We start from the raw sequence: 19344 nt of genomic DNA, 5'->3' as shown, positions 1-19344 counted from the left end.
AGGATGGCTAATATCAAAAACAATAACATGAAGTAAGTCAGAAAGAGAAAAACAAATACTGTATGCTAACACATATATATGGAATCTAAAAGAAAGTGGTTCTGATGAACCTAGGGGCAGGACAGGAATAAAGACTCAGACGTAGAGAATGGACTTGAGGACACGGGGAGGGGGAAGGGTAAGCTGGGACGAAGTGAGAGAGTGGCAGTAACATATATACACTACCAAATGTAAAACAGATAGCTAGTGGGAAGCAGCTGCATAGCACAGGGAGGTCAGCTTGGTGCTTTGTGACCACCTAGAGGGGTGGCATAGGGAAGGTGGGAGGGAGGCTCAAGAGGGAAGGGATATGGGGATATATGTATACATATAACTGATTCACTTTATTATACAGCAAAAACTAATACAATGTTGTAAAGCAATTATACTTCAATAAAGATGTTAAAAAAAAAAAAACAAGACAACAGGTGTTGGTGAGGATATAGAGAAACTGGAAGTCTTGCACACTGTGGGAATGCAAAATGCAGCCACTATGAAAAACAGTATGCAGGTTCCTCAAAAAATTAAAAATAGAACTACCATATAGTCAAGCAATTCTATTTCTGGATATTTGTCCAAAGGAATTTAAATCAGGATTTAGAAGAGATATTAGCACTCCCATGTTCGTTGCAGCACTATTTACAATAGCCAAGATGTAGAATCAACCTAAATGTGGCCTGTACATACAATAGCATACTATTCAGCCTTTAAAAAGAAGAAATTCGGGGGGGCTTCCCTGGTGGCGCAGTGGTTGAAAATCTGCCTGCCAATGCAGGGGACACGGGTTCGAGCCCTGGTCTGGGAAGATCCCACACGCCGCGGAGCAACTGGGCCCGTGAGCCACAACTACTGAGCCTGCGCGTCTGGAGCCTGTGCTCCGCAACAAGAGAGGCCGCGATAGTGAGAGGCCCGCGCAGCGCGATGAAGAGTGGCCCCCGCTCGCCGCAACTAGAGAAAGCCCTCACACAGAAATGAAGACCCAACACAGCCAAAAATAAAATAAAATAAATAAATAATTAAAAAAAGAAAAAAAAAGAAAGAAGAAATTCGGCAATACGCAACAACATGGATAAACCTTAAGGACGTTATGCTAAGTGAAATAAGCCAGTCACAGAAAGATCAAATACCGTATGATTCCACTTACATGAGTTATCTAAAATAGTCAAATTTGTAGAATCAGAGAGTGAAATGGTAGTTGCCAGGGGCTGGGGGGAGGGAAAAATGAGGAGTTACTAATCAACAGGCATGAAGTTTCAGTCAAGCAAGAAGGAATCAGCTCTAGAGGTCTGCTGTACAATAGCCAACAGTACTGTGCTGTGCACTTAAAATTTTGTTGAAGACACAAACTCTCTCTCTCTAGCCGAGGTGTTGTGATTGAACTGAATCACCTTGCTGACTCTAAAATCGCCCCTGGAAGCAGCACACTATTTTTAAAATATATATATATAAATTTATTTATTTATTTTTGGCTGTGCTGGGTCTTCGTTGTTGCGCATGGGCTTTCTCTAGTTGCGGCGAGCAGGGGCTACTTTGTTGCAGTGCGTGGGCTTCTCACTGTGGTGGCTTCTCTTCTTGCAGAGCACAGGCTCTAGGTGCGTGGGCTCAGCAGTTGTGGCTCGCAGGCTCTAGAGCGCAGGCTCAGTAGTTGTGGCACACGGGCTTAGTTGCTTCGTGGCATTTGGGATCTTCCCAGACCAGGGCTCGAACCCGTGTCCCCTGCATTGGCAGGCGGCGGATTCTTAACCACTGTGCCACCAGGGAAGTCCCACAGCACACTATTGTACTTGGTACAGTCCAGAGAGCCAGAGGTTAACTGAATGTTTATCAAGCAGCTAGTATATGATGGAAACCTTACAGCCACTTGCTCACTTGTTCTGTAGCACAACCCTCCAGGATGGGTGTTAGTTATTTCCATTTTACAGATGAGCAGACTGAGGCTCAGAGGTGATAGGACATGGCTAGAGCCAGAACCAGGAGCTGCATCTGTCTGAACTTTCATTATTACACAGGCGAGCAGGACTTGCCCTCCTCACCTCTCCTCTTGACCCTGCATCGAGCAGCCACGTCTGTCCAAAGGGCCAGGATTCCATGCGGAACAGAACCACAGTTTTCGTGGAACTGTGGTTCTTTGTCATACTGACCAAACACGAGACAATTCTGGGGTATTTCAGAAGCGGAACTATTGCTATGCCCCAGGTCATGTTTTTGCTGTTAGCCTGTCGTTCCACAGGAAAGGGGCAAATATCAAAGCATTCGGTGCTGCCTTTTATGAGTAACTTGGCTTTGTATTATGCTTTGGGGGTTTGGTTTGGCTTTTACCTCCTAGGATTTGCTCAAAACATAAAGAGAACTTGGCACTGTCGGGAGGTTTCCGTGGGCCTCGTCATCCCTTCCGCACTGGTCCATTCGGGGTCTCTGCCCATTTCAGCAGAGAGGCCCCCTCTAGGCAGAAACCATGGCCACCTCAGGGCTTACCCAGGGCCACGTGGCCACGGCCAGGCCTCTTCCTCACATCATTTATCCAGCAGATACTTTCAACCAGGCATCAGGGTCCTCCCAGCACTGTCAAGGCATGTGGGAAGGTGCAGGAGGAACTCCTCTGAATTTGGGGTAGAGGAGCTGGAGTCGCTGGTTTGGGGCTCAAGTCCTGGTCACTTCCCCAGAACCTCTGTTTCACCATCTCTAAAGTGGGCCAGCCCTTTCAGGATGACATGACATGATGCAGACGAACACATTTTGGGAGCCATCAAGTGCTGAGCCAACATAAGGGAACGTTGTGTTTGCAGTCTGGGGGGAGCCGCATGATTTCTGCCCACGAAGCAGCCAGGACACACCACGGTCCAGCATATAATCAGCCTCTTCATTATGTGGTTCCAACTGCAAGAGCTGCAGGATTTCAGAGGAAAGAGCGACCCACAGGGAGCCCCAAGACAGCAGGAAAATGAATACTCCCTGCTCCAAACCAGAAAGAGAAGGGGATCAGAAATGGGAAGTGGGATGTATCCACTCTCTGCCTCTGGCCTGGAAAAGGCTGGTCCCTGGGGATTTGCTACAGAGCAGGAGATACTTCAAGGCTAATTTTTAAAAAATCAATGAGCAAAAATCAATGAGCCACAAATACCAGGCCCTTAGGTCAGCATCCTTCATCCTATCTTTATCCAGTGTAGAAAGTAGACAGTGACCAGGGAAGGCACGCTACTAAAACATGTCCACTTACCTTACAGATTTCCCCACTTTAGTTTTGGGCCAGGTCATACATCAGGAGAGGGGAAGTGGCTTAAAGTCAGAGCCTGACTCAAAGGTCATGTCAGGTCAGCAACCCAAGTGACTACCAAGGAGTGAATGAATAAACAAAATGTGTTGTACACGTGGGATGGAATGCTATTCAGCCTTGAAAAGGAAAGACATTCTGACACATGCTACAATGTGGATGAACCTTGAGGACATAATGCTAAGTGAATCAGCCAGTCACTTAAAGGGTAAATACTGTATGATTGCACTTACATGAGGTACCTGGAGCAGGCAAATTCATACACACAGAAAGTGGAATGGTGGCTGCCAGGGGCTGGGGAGGGTGAGTGGAAAGTTGTTGTTCGATGGGTACAGGGTTTCAGTCTTACAAGATGAAAAGAGTTCTTGGATGGATGGGTGGTGGTGATGGTTCCACAACAGTGTGAACATACTTAATGCCACTGAATTGTACACTTAAAAATGGTGAAGAGCAGGGACTTCCCTGGTGGCGCAGTGGTTAAGAATCCGCCTGCCAATGCAGGGGACACGGGTTCGAGCCCTGGGCCGAGAAGATCCCACATGCCACCGAGCAACTTAAGCCCCTGTGCCACAACTACTGAGCCTGTACTCTAGAGCCCGTGAACCACAACTACTGAAGCCCGTGTGCCTAGAGCCCATGCTTCACAACAAGAGAAGCCACCACAATGAGAAGCCTGTGCACCGCAAGGAATAATAGCCCCCACTCGCCGCAACTAGAGAAAGCCCGCATGCAGCAATGAAGACCCAACGCAGCCAAAAATAAATAAATAAATATTTTTTTAAAAAGGCGAAGACGGTAATGATGTATGTGTATTTTACCACAATAAAATTTGTGGTAAATTTTAATTTAAAAATTAATACTTTTTAAAAATTGGAAAAATAGATCATACAGGTCAAAATACCTCTGAAAGCCTTGTAGAAGGTACCACATTGGAGACCCCCATCCATCTTTCCATTAGTCCATCATAACCCAATGGCAGGGTTGGAAAATCACTTTGTGAGGGGGTAGCTTTTAGAGGCTTCTTCTACAGAAGATACAAGACATGTCTTTTCCACTCCAGACTCAACACTCAGCATGGCAAGAAGGCATATGAGAGGCACCAGGGAACTGAGGCTTATCTGCAGAGAGAGCAGGGTCCCGCCTCACTCCACAGCACGCCTGTGTTGTTTTAAATTCATGCCTCTGCACTGGCCCTCTCCCTGCACAGAAGTTTATAATAGAGTGTGTGCACAAAACAGCCCTACTGCACTCAGATTTGCATCCTCAGAACCTGTGCCAGAGGGGGGCTTAAGTAAACATTTGTTAAACTAATCTCTTTATTCATTTTGGAGCCATGTCTTTGTTTCAAATCATTTCATAATGGGATGTACCCTGTAATTCTGTCCTGTTTCCACAGAAATCGGTGCAGTGCTGGGCATAAAGAAAATGTCTATTGAATCACTGAATGAATACCTGTTAGTAGAGAAACCAGCATAATAAATGCCTGGGCCCACTTCGTGCCCCTCACCACCTCCTGATCCAGCCCATTGGCAGGGACAGTTGAGGCTCCTGTAACTGATGAGCCAAAGGGGCAGATTAACATGGACTTGGGCATTGGGACGTCCCGGGTGTTTCAACCTTTTGTTAATCTGGGAACTTCTAACTTCTACCCAAATCATAAAATAGTCCCTTCACTTTAACACTTCAGATCCATGAGTTGGGACATGCAGACATGTTGAAAATAACCTAAATGTTCACTGGTAAGCAGCTAGTTGAATAAAACATGAGATATCTATCTAATAGACACCCAGTATCCAGTAGAGATGGTGATGTAGAAGAATAATGACATGGCATGAAGTTCACAATTTTTATTTTTATTTTTATTGAAGTGTAGTTGATTTACTATGTTATATTAGTTTCTGGTGTACAGCAGAGTGATTCAGTTATACATATATATATATTCTTTTTCATATTCTTTTCCATTATGGTTTATTACAAGATATTGAATATAGTTCCCTGTGCTGTACAGTAGGACCTTGTTCACAACTTATTGCTTTGTCTAAATATGTACATATTATTTGTCCAGATATGCCTGTAATATATATGTGTGTATATATACTGTGTGTGTGTGTGTGTGTGTGTGTGTGTGTGTGTGGTCCCCAAACCAGCAGTGGCAACATCACCAGGGAACTTGCTAGAAATGCACGTTCTCAGGCCCCACGCCAGACTTACTGAATCTGAAAGTCTGGGAGTAGGGCCCAGCCCCCGAGGTGATCCTGACGCCTGCCCGTGTCTGAGGACTTCCTGACTTAACGGCATTCCTGACACCCCTTCCCTTCCGTTGGGCTCACCTGTGTGTCTCTTCTGCAGGCCCTGATCCAGCTGCCCCCCTACATCTCTCAGTGTGATGAGGTGCTGCAGTTCTTTGAAACAAGACCTGAGGACCTGAATCCCCCCAAAGAGTAAGTTGGTTTGTGGATCTCCTTAGAGCTAACTCTCACAGCCCTCCTTCCCTCTGGGCCGGCCAGCCCAGGAGGAATGGGAGGAAAGCTAAGTAAAAATTAAACTAGATTACATCAGTGGAGCCCCTACCGGGCCTCACTTCAGGTAGCCTTCGTAGTGACTGCAGGTAGCCGTAGCTGAGTTTTACAGGTGAAGGAAGCTGGCCGAGTGCACTACTGAATTCCCTAATGCCCTGCATTTACCCACCATACCTGAACAGGGGAGACGGTGAGCCCTCGAGGCAGAGACTGTGTGCCTTGTCCGCAAAGTTAGATGTGCCCAGGACCATCAGGGATGTGAGTGAGTGACTGACTGAGACCTGCTCAAGGTCCCGTCGCTAGTGAATGACGGGGCCAGGGTTTGATCTCACTTCTCCCTGCAGCGGACAGGCTGCGCTCCCAGATGCCAAGCAGTGCATCTCCCCAGCCCCCCAGTGCACATCGCACAGAATCTCAGTACCACCCGCCTGCTGGCCAAGAGTTGATGGCACCAACAGCCGTGCCAGCATGAAACACTGACTGATGCATGATGCTTTTTTAAAAGCGCTTTTTGGGGAAAGGCATCGTATACATCTGCAGAAAGAAGGGATCTGTCTAATGGAGAAATCGCAGTGGGGGAGGAGGACACAGACCACAGGTGCTGGGCCGTCCTGAGTCACAGGAGCAAGAGCTGGCAGGGTTAGGGGTCCACTGGGGCCCTGTCAGGAACAGCTGAGAAGTGCCAGCCAGGCGCTGTTACGGGAGAAGTGTGAACTGCTCTTCTTAGTTCTGAGTGTAACTCACTGCCCAGGACAGCAGTAATGACCCAGGCTTGCATCGGTTCAGCGTTCATGTGCTAAGCACTTTATGTAGGCTGAGCTAGAAAAACTCATGTTGCTTTCTAGAAGTGAATCTGGTGAACTCACAAAGCTTACTTTTTAAATAGACCTGTAAGGAGAAAGCAGCAAAGAGTTTTAACACATGAAATCAGGCCATTTATATATATACACGTGGCTACATGCAGAATCAAGTTCGGAGATCACAGAGGGTGAGCTGATCGCTCAGGACTAATGGTTTAACTGCCACACAGATGAAACTTTCTACAGTCAACATATTGCAATAAATACCATTTCCTGTGACAAGCACGGAGTTAAGTGAATACAGCTTCTCAGAGCCAGCACACAGAAGCATGGGAATGACATTCCGTAAGGGACCACAGTAAATCTTTTGAATCAAAACATCGCAAGGGAATGCCTTGCCAACACATGAATTTTTTTTGAAAAGATACAGAATAACTGTAAATCTGCTAATGGGCCTGCAGCCCATCCCGGCTAATATTTCTGTTCTTGGTGTCTTTAGCATTTGTGCCTAGTGAACAGTCCCCAGCTTTTATGGACATAACATGACATGGTGAAATATTCTCAAGGGACCTTTGTCTACAGTGCTCCCAGGCAGTCAGGGTTAAACTGCTAACTCAGGCTGGTAGCCCCTGGCTTTGATTCTAATTTCTAGGTGAAGTGAATCAAAGAATATGGAGCTTAACATATTCAGTTTCTACTTCATTCTATCACAAAACTGCCAGGTAGGAGCTATCGTTCCCATTTTACAGATGAGGAAGTTGAGGTTCACAATAAGGAAAGAGACTTGCCCAGGGTCACACAGGTTGGAAGAGGCGAGGTGGATCTTCCCCAGGTCTGCCTGAGTCTTCACATAAGCTCTGTGTGTGTGCCTCCCACAGAAGGGACAACTGGGCTTAAGAGACAGAGTCTGGGTGAGTCTGGGTTTGCAGTTGGGTACATCCAGGTTCAAATCTCGCCTCTACCACTCATGAGCTGTGTAGCCTTGGGCCTCGATTTCACTCCTTGTGAAATGGGAATAGCAGCGAGCCTTACGATTACAGTGATGATGGAATGGCTGCCACAAGTAAAAATTCCAGGAACCTGCCAAGTGCTCACAAAGTGGTGGCCCGTGGTATTTTTCCCTCTCTGGATACCCAACTGTAGCTGTTTTTACTCCCAGAGTTGTTCAAGACGTCCAGGTGATGGGCTTTCACAGGGAAGGTTGCTTGGCCGCTCTTAAGCCGAGTGGTTCTGGGCAGGCTGCTCCTCCCCCCTGTGCCTGTCTCCTGTCTCGTGGGAGGGGTCTGACAGCACCTCCCTCGCAGCTTTGCTTGGGAATCCAATGACAAGATGTGGAGAGAAACACTTGGCCGTGCTTCACCAACCTGACACAGTGCCCACAGGCAGGGAAGGAGGAACACCAGCCCCCGAGGGGCAGATCTGACCTGGGTGTGGGTTCCTTGGGCCACAGGGTCAGTGACATCTAGATTTTCTTCTCAGCCTCCCAGAGATCTTAACTTTGGGGAGGATCGTGGACCATTTGGAGAATCCAATAAAAGCTTTCTTCCTTCTCCCGAGAAAAATGCCCCGTTTCAGGAGGTCCTCAATTGTGCCAAATCCCATTCAGGGACTTGAGGTTAAGAACGGCCACCCAGGCGCCCCTTCTGAATGTTAATGCTCAGATGTCTTTGGCCTCCTGCCTGGCGAGGGTGGTGAGTGGGTCCCCAGCTCCGAGCAGGCATCAGCCCAACTTATTGACAGAGATGGGAGAGAGCCAGGCCAGGGGCAGCCCTCTGTGCTTGAGAAGAGCCCAGGCACCTTCGTGCAGGAAGGAAGGACACTGGGGAACATAGGGTGGGAGCCAGCCCTCTAGAGGAGCTGGCATGTCGGGGAGGCTGTCTGGGGGCTTTGTCATGCTCTCTGGTGGCCACAGCCCGACGTTCCCCACTTGCTGGCTGGCTTGGGCTTGTAGAAGGAACACAGGACTGGGAGTTCTAGACCCGGCGCTGTTCCCGGTCCGGAGCACCAGCATTGTTCATCCATTCAAGAAATAGGTATCGAGGACCTGCTGAATGCCAGGCCCACGGGCTGGGCACAGAGGGACAAAGAGGTGACATGGCAGATGCAGTCTGTGCCCACAGGGAGCTTCCAGTCTGCTGGCCAGGCAGCCAGCTGTTCCACCCGGGCAGAGCAATCCCCTCCCCTCCCCTTCTGCCTCGCTTACTTCATCTGTGAAATGAGACCGTGTCACCTGCCGCACCCACATTATGGGGTTATTGGGAGACTGAAATGAAATAGCAGTGGGAAAATTAGGACATGATCAGCAGCTAGTTTTCTGGAGTTTGGGGGCTGAAATCGTGGTGAGCCCCCTTGGGTATTATGCTTGATAATTCAAAAGATAGACCTGTTCCCCAGTTTCCTGGAGTTAGAGTTTTGTTCTTATACTTTTAAGGTAAATCCATTTCCTCACTTCTTCAGTGGGAATAATAGTACAGTCATCCGTCATTACTGGCAGGGGGATTGGTTCCAGGACCCCCCATGGGTACCAAAATCCACGGATGCTCAAGTCCCTTGTATAAAATGGCATAGTGTTTGCATATAACCTACACACATCCTCCCATATACTTTAAATCATCTCTACATTACTTATAATACCTGATATAATATAAATGCTCTATAAATAGTTGCCAGGCACATAGCAAATTTAAGTTGTGTTTTTTGGAACTTTTCTGGAATTTTTTTCCTGAACATTTTCAATCCGAAGTTGGTTGAATCCATGGATGTGGGACCCACAATCATTGTGAGGTTTGAATCTATGTGTGTGAAGTGCTGAGCACAGTGCCTGGCACATAGTAGGTACACAGTTTTCACATCTCCTTGGCTGCCAGGGCCAGGATGCTTGGGTTCTGCGATCTTTTATGAGATGGTAAGAGAGAAGCTAATTGGTCCGTTTGATTATTGTACATCACTGGAAGAAGTGGGTACCATGTGGAGATGCTTGTTCTCATATGGGAGGACCAGAATCTTTCATCTCAGGCCTTCCAGATGGCTCTCCCTTCCCCCACATCTCTGGGCAAAAACCAGCAAAGACAGGGTCAACCATTCAAGTGTGTTAACTCCCCAAACATTTCCCACAACTGCCACCCACACTGAAAGTCCAGAAAAACAAGCCTAGTTCCTGCCTTTGGGGCCTTAGGGGCCAGTGGACATTTTTTGAGCTATTTTTATTTTTGATTTGTACAGGCTGTTTATATAGTAAGGAATTAGCCTTTTCCGTATTTGTGGTAAATATTTGTCCCTTTTATTGTGCATTTATATCTTGTTCCTGGATTTTTTTTTTTATTTTATTTATTTATTTATTTATTTATTTATTTATTTATTTATTTATTTATTTTTGGCTGTGTTGGGTCTTCGTTTTTGTGCGAGGGCTTTCTCTAGTTGCGGCAAGCGGGGGCCACTCTTCATCGCGGTGCGCGGGCCTCTCACTCTCGCGGCCTCTTGTTGCGGAGCACAGGCTCCAGACGCGCAGGCTCAGTGGTTGTGGCTCACGGGCCCAGTTGCTCCGCGGCATGTGGGACCTTCCCAGACCAGGGCTCAAACCCGTGTCTCCTGCATTGGCAGGCAGACTCTCAACCACTGCGCCACCAGGGAAGCCCTTGTTCCTGGATTTTATGATGTACATAAGTTTTATATTTTTGTGAAGTCAAATCCGGTGACCAATTTTTTAGTTGTGACTTCTTTCATTTGCTTTCAGTCTAAGAAGGACAGTCACCATTCAGACGCAAGATAGTTCCCTTAATTTTTTTCTAGTTGATTTATGCTTTGGGTTTTCTTTTAATATTTACTCATTAAATCGATTAGAAGTCATTACAACATTTGGCATGTGGTGAGAATCTAAAGTTTTTTCCTCTGGTTAGAACCTTTTGACCAGCTAGAAGAAATCTTATTGCTCCGTTTATTTAAAAACAAAAAAGACCACAATCTGTAGTGTTTAATGATCATTTCCCTTTCTTCCTTCAGGAATAATACAAGAGAAAAACAGCACCTGCCCTCAGAGGGGCTTCTATACTGGTGGGAAAGGCCATGTGAACATGTGGATACGTGTGGCCTGTGCGCACACAAACACACGCACAAATAGAACATCCACTAAAAATACAAAACACAGCCTAGACTGTACCCCAAGAAAGCACAAAGTAACAGCTGAGATAAGCTAACCAGCATCCTGCTGAAATAGATGTATTAGTTCCAAGAGGCTTCCTGGAAGGAAAGGGAAGTTTTCAATCTCTTTGTCTGTTCCCCTCTGTGTGACCTTGGGCAAGTGACTTGACTTCTCTGAGCTTCTCTTTCCTCATCAGTAAAGTGGGCATGGCTAACCTTGCTCTCATCTTGGTTAGGCAATGTCCTGCTCATAAAGGGTAGTGATAGTGTCAGGCACATGGCAGGTGCTTACCTAGTGATGCCTTCCTGTCCTTAAGCCGGACTTTGAAGGAAAAGGGAGGGAAGGAAGGAGGGAAGGAAGGAAGGGGGGAGGGAGGAGGGAAAGAAGGAGAGAGGGAGGAAGGGAGGGAGGGGAGGAAGGGAGGGAGGGAGGAAGGAAGGAAGGGAGGGATGGATGGAGGAAGGAAGGAGGGGAGGGGAAGGAGGGAGGGAGGGAGGGAGGGAAGGAGGGTGCTGAGAACCCCAAGGGTGGCTTTGGGGCCACAGCAGGCAGCCTCAGCTGGGCCTCGGTTGTTGTTTAGGCAGTAATGAATGGTGAGGGCAGGTGCTCAGTGGGGTTGGTCCCTTGGTCAGGATTCTGATGCTCAGACCTGAGTTAGGGCTTGTGATGGAGACTGGGAGTCTTTCCCAGCAGTTTCTAAGGAAAGAAATGAATGGTGCTCTTAGAGGAAGGTTTTCGCTACCATTCCTGGATAAACTTGCGATCACCCTAAGCATGTCACACAGAAAATAACGTGCCTGCTTGAGCCCACACAAGCTGCTGCTTGAAACCGAGAGCCCCCTGCTGCCCCTCACCCCCATGCTCCAGCTAGGACAGCGAGACAACTAGCAGGGGTACACGGTAGTGTGGGAGCTGGGATTTCAGGTATCCCAGACCATGGCTCAGGCCTCAGCCTGGATGGCAGCGAGGGAAGAGGGCTTTACATGGAAGCAGACTTAAGAGACCTTTGCTGGTGTGTCCTGGAGCCAGCAGTTAAGAGGCAACTTCCCCCACCGGACCGTCCAGGGTGTGGTCAGGAGAGTGGGCTCCAGCCAGGCCTCCCGGCTTCCAATCCTGGGAGAGATGCCTCACCTCTCTGGCCCTCAGTGTCTCCACGTGCGAAATGGAGTGACCCTCAAGGGTTGATGTGAGGATTCTGCGGGCCAGTCCAGGTACAGCATTCTGACCAGGACCCTGTCCACAATGAGTGGCAGGAAATGTGAGCTGGGATATTCCACTGTCACCCTCCCCCTCCCCTGCACAGGGGAGTGACACTGAGCCTCACTGGGTAATGCCTGGCCAGAGGACATCACTACTGACTGGCCCAGCTGCTCCTTCCAGACACACAGGAGGGCAGCCCCAAGCTCCAGGGCTTGGCTTAGCTCCCTGCTCCCCGGCTTTCGAGGTTACACCGAAAGCATGATTACATGGTGGTTAAAAACCCAGACTTTAAAATCAGACACTGAATAGACATTTCTTCAAAGAAAATACAAAAATGGCCAAGAAGCATATGAAAAGATGCTCAGCGTAGCGCCCTTAGCCATCAGGAAATGCAAGTTCCAACCACAGTGAGATACCACTTCATACCCACTAGCATGGGTAGAATCAAAAAGGCAGATAGCAACAAGTGTTGAGGATGTGGAGGAACTGGAATCTCCCTATGTTGCTGGTGGGAGTCTACAATGGTGCAGCCACTGTGGAAGACAGCCTGGCAATTCCTCAGAAAGTTAAGCCTAGGGACTTCCCTGGCAGTCCAGTGGTTAGGACTTGACCTTCCAATGCAGGGGATGCAGGTTCGATCCCTGGTTGGGGAGCTACGATCCCACGTGCCTCGGGGCCAAAAAGCCAAAACATTAAAGCAGAAGCAATATTGTAACAAATTCAATAAAGACTTTTAAAATGGTCCACATCAAAAAAAAAAAAAAATCTTAAAAAAAGAAAAGTTAAGCCTAGAGTTACCATATTACCTAGCAATTCCATTCCTACATCTATAATCAAGAGAAATAAAAATATATGTCCATACAAAAACTTGTGTACAAAGTTCATAAAAGCATTATTCATAATAGCCAAAAAGTGGAAACAACCCAAATGCCCAATGGCTGATGAACAGATAAAGCGTGGTTTATCCACACAGTGGGATATTATTCAGCCATAAAATGGAATGAACACTGTTACGTGCTACAATGTGGATGACTCTTGAAAACATTATGTTACATGAAAGAAACCAGTCACAAGAAGCCACCTATTATATGGTTCCATTCATATTAAATGTCCAGAATAGACAAATCCTTAGAGATAGCAAGCATGTTAATAGTTGTCAAGGGCTGGAAGGAATGGAAATGGAGAGGAACTGCTAAGGGGTACAGGGTTTCTTTTGAGAGTGATGAAAATTTTCTGGAATTTGCTGATGGCAGTGGTTGCACAACTTTGTGAATATACTAAAAAACAGTTAATTCTACACTTTAAAAGGATAAAATTTAAGATATGTGAATTATATTTCAATTTTTTAAAATGAAGATAGGCCTGGGTTCAGACCCTGGCTGTGCTTCTTGCAAGCTGTGTGACCTCGGGCAAGTTACTTAACTTCTCTGTGCCTCATTTTCCTCATCTGTAAAATGGGCACCAAGAGAGTACTTATTTCCTGTGGTTATTATGAGTATTAAATGAGTGAACTAAAAGTGCCTAGCAGGGTCCTAGCACAGGGTAATAGCATTTATTAGGAATTTTGTAGTATTAGCTAATGTTACTGCTGCCACAATATCTATCTCAACCCAACCATCCTATCACCTCCCTTTACTTTTTATAACATCGGAAAGCTTTTTACTAATGGGATAATTTACGTAAAAGTATGTTGTAAAACCTGATTTGTAACATTTTGTTCATAATGCAGTTCTGTGTATAAACTCTGACGTGGTTGACAAGTGTATGGGAGCGATTACTCATTCTGTATGGACTCTAGCCCATAATAGTGTCCTCTGTGTCACTGTGAGGGAGATGTGCTGGGTTCACTGCTAGCCAGGTGTCTCCCCGGTTTTAGTGTATTCCACTCACCACTGAGCACTTCCTGCTCCAATTGTACAGCTCAGGGCACTGCTCAGAAGTGAGGCAAGGCCTCCACTGTGCCTGATGAGGTGGGTGTCAGGCTCAGTGCAGTGTGAGGTCCTAACTCCTGTTTTCAGACTGCATACCCACCTCTACCCCCTGCCTATCAGCTCCTCCCCAGAGCCCCCTACTCTACAAATAGAGTGGAGATGCTGGTCCCCAGGACACCAGAGCACTTATCAGGCAAAGGGAGAAAATTAAAAGGAATTCTTTTTTTTAATTTTATTTTTTTTATTTTAAAGAGTCTGGGTCCCTGGGACTGGCTTGGATTTTACACTCATTCACTGGAGATGTTGTGGGATGGAAAATCTCAGTTTCCTAACAGAATAACTCATAGCAATACAGAAAAGATATTGACTCATTACTCTTTCCCACCCCTATTCTTTCCTGTACAGGGAACATGTTGGGAAAAAGAAATCTGGTAAGAATATTTTCTGTTTTCTCCTACTCATTCGATGTTTAGCATACCCCTACTGAACGAAGTCCAGGCCCTGGGCACTACATGGGGTATACAGTGATGTGGATGGATGGATGGATGGATGGATGGATGGATGCTGAAGGACATTCGGAGCTGAGGGGACGGCGTGCAGGCTGGGAGGTGCCAGCATACAGTCGATTTGGGCCTGATCCATTCGCCAGCCTCGGCACCAGGCCTGGCTCTGTGCTTCCTTCGATCAGCCACTGATCTGGGCGGTGACAACTGCTCTTGCAGGCAGCTCCCATACTCACTTCACTCTCCCCACAGTCAATTCTCTTCCTTCCTAACACCCTTTCCGTTCCCTGGACAGCAGGACCCTTATGTCAAAAAAGAAAAGGTGAGAATTTGAATATGCACAGAGGAAAGATTTGAGTTCTCACAGGCCTGGGGTTGATACGCTTAGATTCACAATCGCCCAGCTTTGTCCTCCTGCAACCCAAGAACATCCTGCACATCTGCAAAGGCCCTAGCCCATACCACATCTGGAGCCAATGTGGTCTTCAGAGCTTTCTGGAATTCTAAATTCTTTATCTAGAACTCCAGGAAGTTTGAGGGGGTTGATAAGGATGGGTGGAGAGGAGGCCATGCAGAGATTCCAAAAGTGGAAGAGGATGCTTTCTCTCATGGGCCTCAGTTTCATCATCTGTAAAATGGGCATAAGGATAGTAATCTCCCTTGTAGGAGTATTATAGGATTCATAATAATATGTATAAAGCACTTAGAACAGTGCCTGGCATGTTGTAAGAGACACATGTTTGTGCTGTTTTTATGCTACTGCTATTAATTCAGAACACACAGGTGTTCTTGTCCAGCATCAGTAACAATTCCAAATTCAACAACTCTGGTCCCTTCACTGCTCCCTGGGTACAAGGCCTGTGGTCAGCTTTATGGGCCCCAAGGCCATTCCTGCAAGGAAGAGTGGAGAGGAATTGGATTTCTTCGCCTCAAGGTATGGCATCTGGAGTGAACTCCGGTCTTTTCCCAACCAGTCTGTTTACAGCTCTGCTTTCTAGCTTAATAGGTACTGGCCGGAGCCGTGGCATCCTGCTAAAGCTACAAATAGCCCTTGAGCCCTGAGGATAATGATATGTTTCTTAGAAAAGAGCAGAGAGGAGAAGAGAAGCAGACAGTCTTGGTCTGGTCACAGAGTTTCTGGCTTTGAGTGTGCGGAGACTTTCCCGGAGGGGACGGGTGGGAGGGAGAGAAGAAACAGACAGCTCTGGTTTGTGAAAACAAAAGTATTCAGTCAGGACAGGCTTGATGAGGGGACTGGTCTGGAAAAGAGAGAAGAAGCTCTAATTTGTGGTGACCACTGTTACATCATTCACCTGCAATGATGGGGGATGGATTTATTTATAATTCAACTGGGTGGAAAATAGCATCTTTCTTCATTCAGACTAAGAACCCATGCTGGGACTAGCCTTATTTTTTTATCTGACCTTTGAACACTTCCTTTATGTTAGAACAAGCCTCCTTGATTAAATTCAAAAAGGATTTAAGGTTGACAGCCCAAGCCCTGAAATTTCTGTGTGAGAATTCTGAGTTGAAGAAGGCTTATCTCTCTCCAGAATTTCCCTGTTGTGGCTGGCTGCCTGGCTGGTTCCTGCAGACTTTGGCTAATGTGGCCTCAAATTCTGCTTATTCTGCAGGAAAAAAAATCTTCCCACCAAAATTTCACAGATCATGTGATTATTTAAGGAGCATCTTTTCTTCCTGATTTTTCTACCCTTTACTTATTGAAATATTCTCTTGTTTACTGGCTCTTTCAGCAAGACTGGCAGTATAATGAATTTCTAGGAAGAAAGGCATATTTTACCGTTACTCATCATTTAAAAAATTCTGTGGTAGATGAGGCACTTTACCTTTGGCGAATATTTTATGTTTGTTTGGGGTTTTTTTGTTTTTGTTTTTTGTTTGTTGGCCACGCTGCATGGAATGCGGGATCTTATTTCCCTGACCAGGGATCAAACCTGAGACCGTGGCAGTGGAAGTGCAGAGTTTTAACCACTGGACCACCAGGGAAGTCCCATGAATATTTCATAGCACTTCTTTAATGATAAAATCACCCTTCCACTGTCAAAGCTCCTCCTCTCTCCTGACCTTTTCCTTCCCTCTTATTCCCTGCTGGACCACAAGAATGACATTTCTCATCTAGGAATACTTTGATTTCACACTTGTAGCTCCTAGAACTTAGTTCTATCTGCATCAACTTTTAGGTACTGCAATTACTATGCATTATAGAGCCTGGTTGCAATATCACACTCCACCAGTAGATGTCTCCACCTAACACCTAAATGGTTTATGTAGCGTAGTTTGAGACTCCTAGTAGATCAAATGAATGGTGTTTTGATAAGTTGAGTGCTCTGGATAAAATGAAGACAACCTGCCCTGGAAGAACTGGTCCTGAAAAAGCAACTCCATGCACTCTTTTCTGAGCCACTTAATGGCAGGAAAGTAGTCTAAAAGCTACTGTCGGACTTCCCTGGTGGCTCAGTGGTTAAGACTCCGCCCTCCCAATGCAGGCGGCCTGGGTTCGATCCCTGGTCAGGGAACTAGATCCCACATGCATGCCGCAACTAAGAGTTCGCATGCCACAACTACGGAGCCAGCGAGCTGCAACTAAGGAGCCCGTGAGCCACAACTAAGGAGGCCGCCTGCCACAACTAAGACCTGACTCAACCAAATAAATAAATAAGTAAATATTTTTTTCTAAAAACAGTGCTAACGCATTCTTATAAAAAGTGAATAAATAGAAATAAAAGCTACTGTCATAGAAGAACAGGAAGGATATGTAAGGCTCAGACCTGGCCCCTGAGCAAGTCTTGGAAGAAGTGCCAGCCCTGAGCCCTGTGCCAGCACCTGATGTGCTCGTGCCAGCCTAGAGTCCTCAACCCTGTTCCCTGCCCTCCTCAGTTCCTGGCTTCACGTCTTGTTCGCAGTGAGTCCCCCAATTCCCTGATCCTGTCCCTGCTCATAGTTACCCCAAATCAGTTGGCAGCCTGGTTAGGAGCTGGTGCAGAAATGAATAGATCAGCCCATTGATCAGAGTGCTGGAAATTGTATGTGGTACAACTGGGCCACCAGCAGTTGTTAAAACCGGGTAGCAACAATTGAACTTTTTGGACAGAGTAACCTGGCTTAACTGGACCCTGACTTATCCAAAGTCTCTATCCCTTCTCACAGGCAAGAAGGAGTAGTCTTTGGTTGCTCATAAGATAGACAGGTGCCTGCCAGTAACTCAGCACTGTGTGTTCTCAGGAGGAGGCCTGAGCCGTGTAGGGCAGGAAGGGTTTCTAGATGTCTCCATTCATCCTTTGTTCATTCACGCCACAAATGTTCATTGAGCCTCTGTGCTGAGTGAACAAGACAGACACAGTTATTCATTCAATGTTTATTAAGCACCTACTGTGTGCCTGGCAGTGTTCTAGGTCCCTGGGAAATGCAAAAGGTGTTCCCCTTATGGGAACACCATGTGGGAAGTAACCTCACAGTCTGGTAGAAAAGACAGATACGTAAACAAAATTAAATGTTGTAAGTGCTGTGAGAGAAGGCATTTGAATGTCTCCCTGAGGTTGGAAGTCATTTAAAGCTGTTTTAAAATATTCATTCCTTCATTCAAATATTTATTGAGCCTTTATAGATGCCATTCATGTTCTAGTCCAGAGGTTGGCAAATGTTTTTTCTCTAAAGGTCCAGATAGTAAATATTTTAGGCTTTGCAAGCCCCATGCAGACTCTGTCACTAATGATAATTTTTTGTTTCCTCTTCCTTTCATTCTCCTTCTTATTCTTTACAAATCTTTAAAAGTATAAAAACACATTCTTAGCTCCCCTTGCACAAAAATGGACCATTTTTGTGACTTCTGAGCAGGCTCTCTGGCTGCAGTATGAAGGACGGACTGGAGGGGCAGGATGGAGACCAATCACGGGGTGTCCCACCTGCACACCCCTGGCCCCAAGAAGCCTTTCTCAGACCCTGGTGAAAAGGATGTGGCGTAGTGAGGATGTGGGTGAAGCGAGGTGATGGAGCACTAGCAAGAAGGTCCTCCCACATCAGACCCATGGCTCTGCGGGAGGGAGTCCTGACGGCTGCCACAAGGGGCAGCAGAGAATCCTCACGCGTGAACACGGACACCTCCTGGCCCCTCCAGCCCACTGCCCGCCTTCCTGGGAGACCTGGGCTGTCTCTGGCCACTAACCCAGGCAGCAGGCTCAGCTTCCAGCCTGACTGTGAAGTGGGTGCTTCTCTCCTCTCTCCAGTTCTTTGTCTCCAGTTGAGGCACAGGGAAGCGTGGCTACCTGGATGCAGCCCACGTGAGGTTAAAACAGAAGGGCAGATGCATTCCTGAGGTTCTGAGCCCTGAGGCAGATTATATTCTGGGGTAAAAACTGTGGACCCCAGACTCTACCTATTGCATTCACTGGGGAATGTGTCCCCAGCTCACAATGACCAGGACAAGTAGCCAGGAGCCTCCAGCAAGCCAGCGTCTGCCTTCACTCATTCACATAAGAGTACCTCTTAGAAGCACAGTGCTGGGGGGTTAAGGAGACAGTCAAGAGATCACTGTCTAGAGGGACAGCAGAAAGGGGGCAGTGACCAGCCTGCTCTGGGGCCACTGAACGATGTAACCGCTGAAGTAGCCGGGCTGTCTTGGGCGGTCTTTCATGCTTGAGGCTGGAAGGAGGTCAGCTCTGAGGCCTGACCTGGGTGGGAGGTGACAGAGGAGGAGAAGGCTGGCAGTAGTGAAGATAACCCTGAGAGCTGCAAAGACATAAGACTTGGGGGGCGGTCATGGGGACCTGTGGGGTAGGAGAGCAAGATCTCAGACTACCCTTCCTTCCTATCATCTTTTCTTTCCTCACCTACTGCCACCAGGTGGACCTGGTTCAGATCTGGCTTTGTCACCAGGTAGCGGTGAGATCCAAGGCAAGTCACCTGATATGTCTGAGCCTCTGTTT

The 19344-nt window shown here is 47.0% G+C and overlaps 1 protein-coding gene across 2 annotated transcripts in view; it reads left to right on the top strand.

The window, feature by feature from the left end:
- The window catches only part of SH3PXD2B (SH3 and PX domains 2B), a 112591-nt gene that overhangs the window by 59108 nt on the left and 34139 nt on the right, over positions 1-19344 (top strand). For both annotated transcript variants that reach the window (XM_059917680.1, XM_059917679.1), the window contains exons 5-6: positions 5660-5751; positions 14304-14329. In XM_059917680.1, coding sequence (XP_059773663.1) covers positions 5660-5751; positions 14304-14329 — 118 coding nt within the window. The remainder of the gene's footprint in view (positions 1-5659; positions 5752-14303; positions 14330-19344) is intronic.

This window comes from Balaenoptera ricei, chromosome 3 (assembly GCF_028023285.1).
Source record: "Balaenoptera ricei isolate mBalRic1 chromosome 3, mBalRic1.hap2, whole genome shotgun sequence".
NCBI lineage: Eukaryota > Metazoa > Chordata > Mammalia > Artiodactyla > Balaenopteridae > Balaenoptera > Balaenoptera ricei.
Note: the sequence above shows the minus strand (reverse complement) of the source record. Positions and strands in the feature narration are given on the sequence as shown.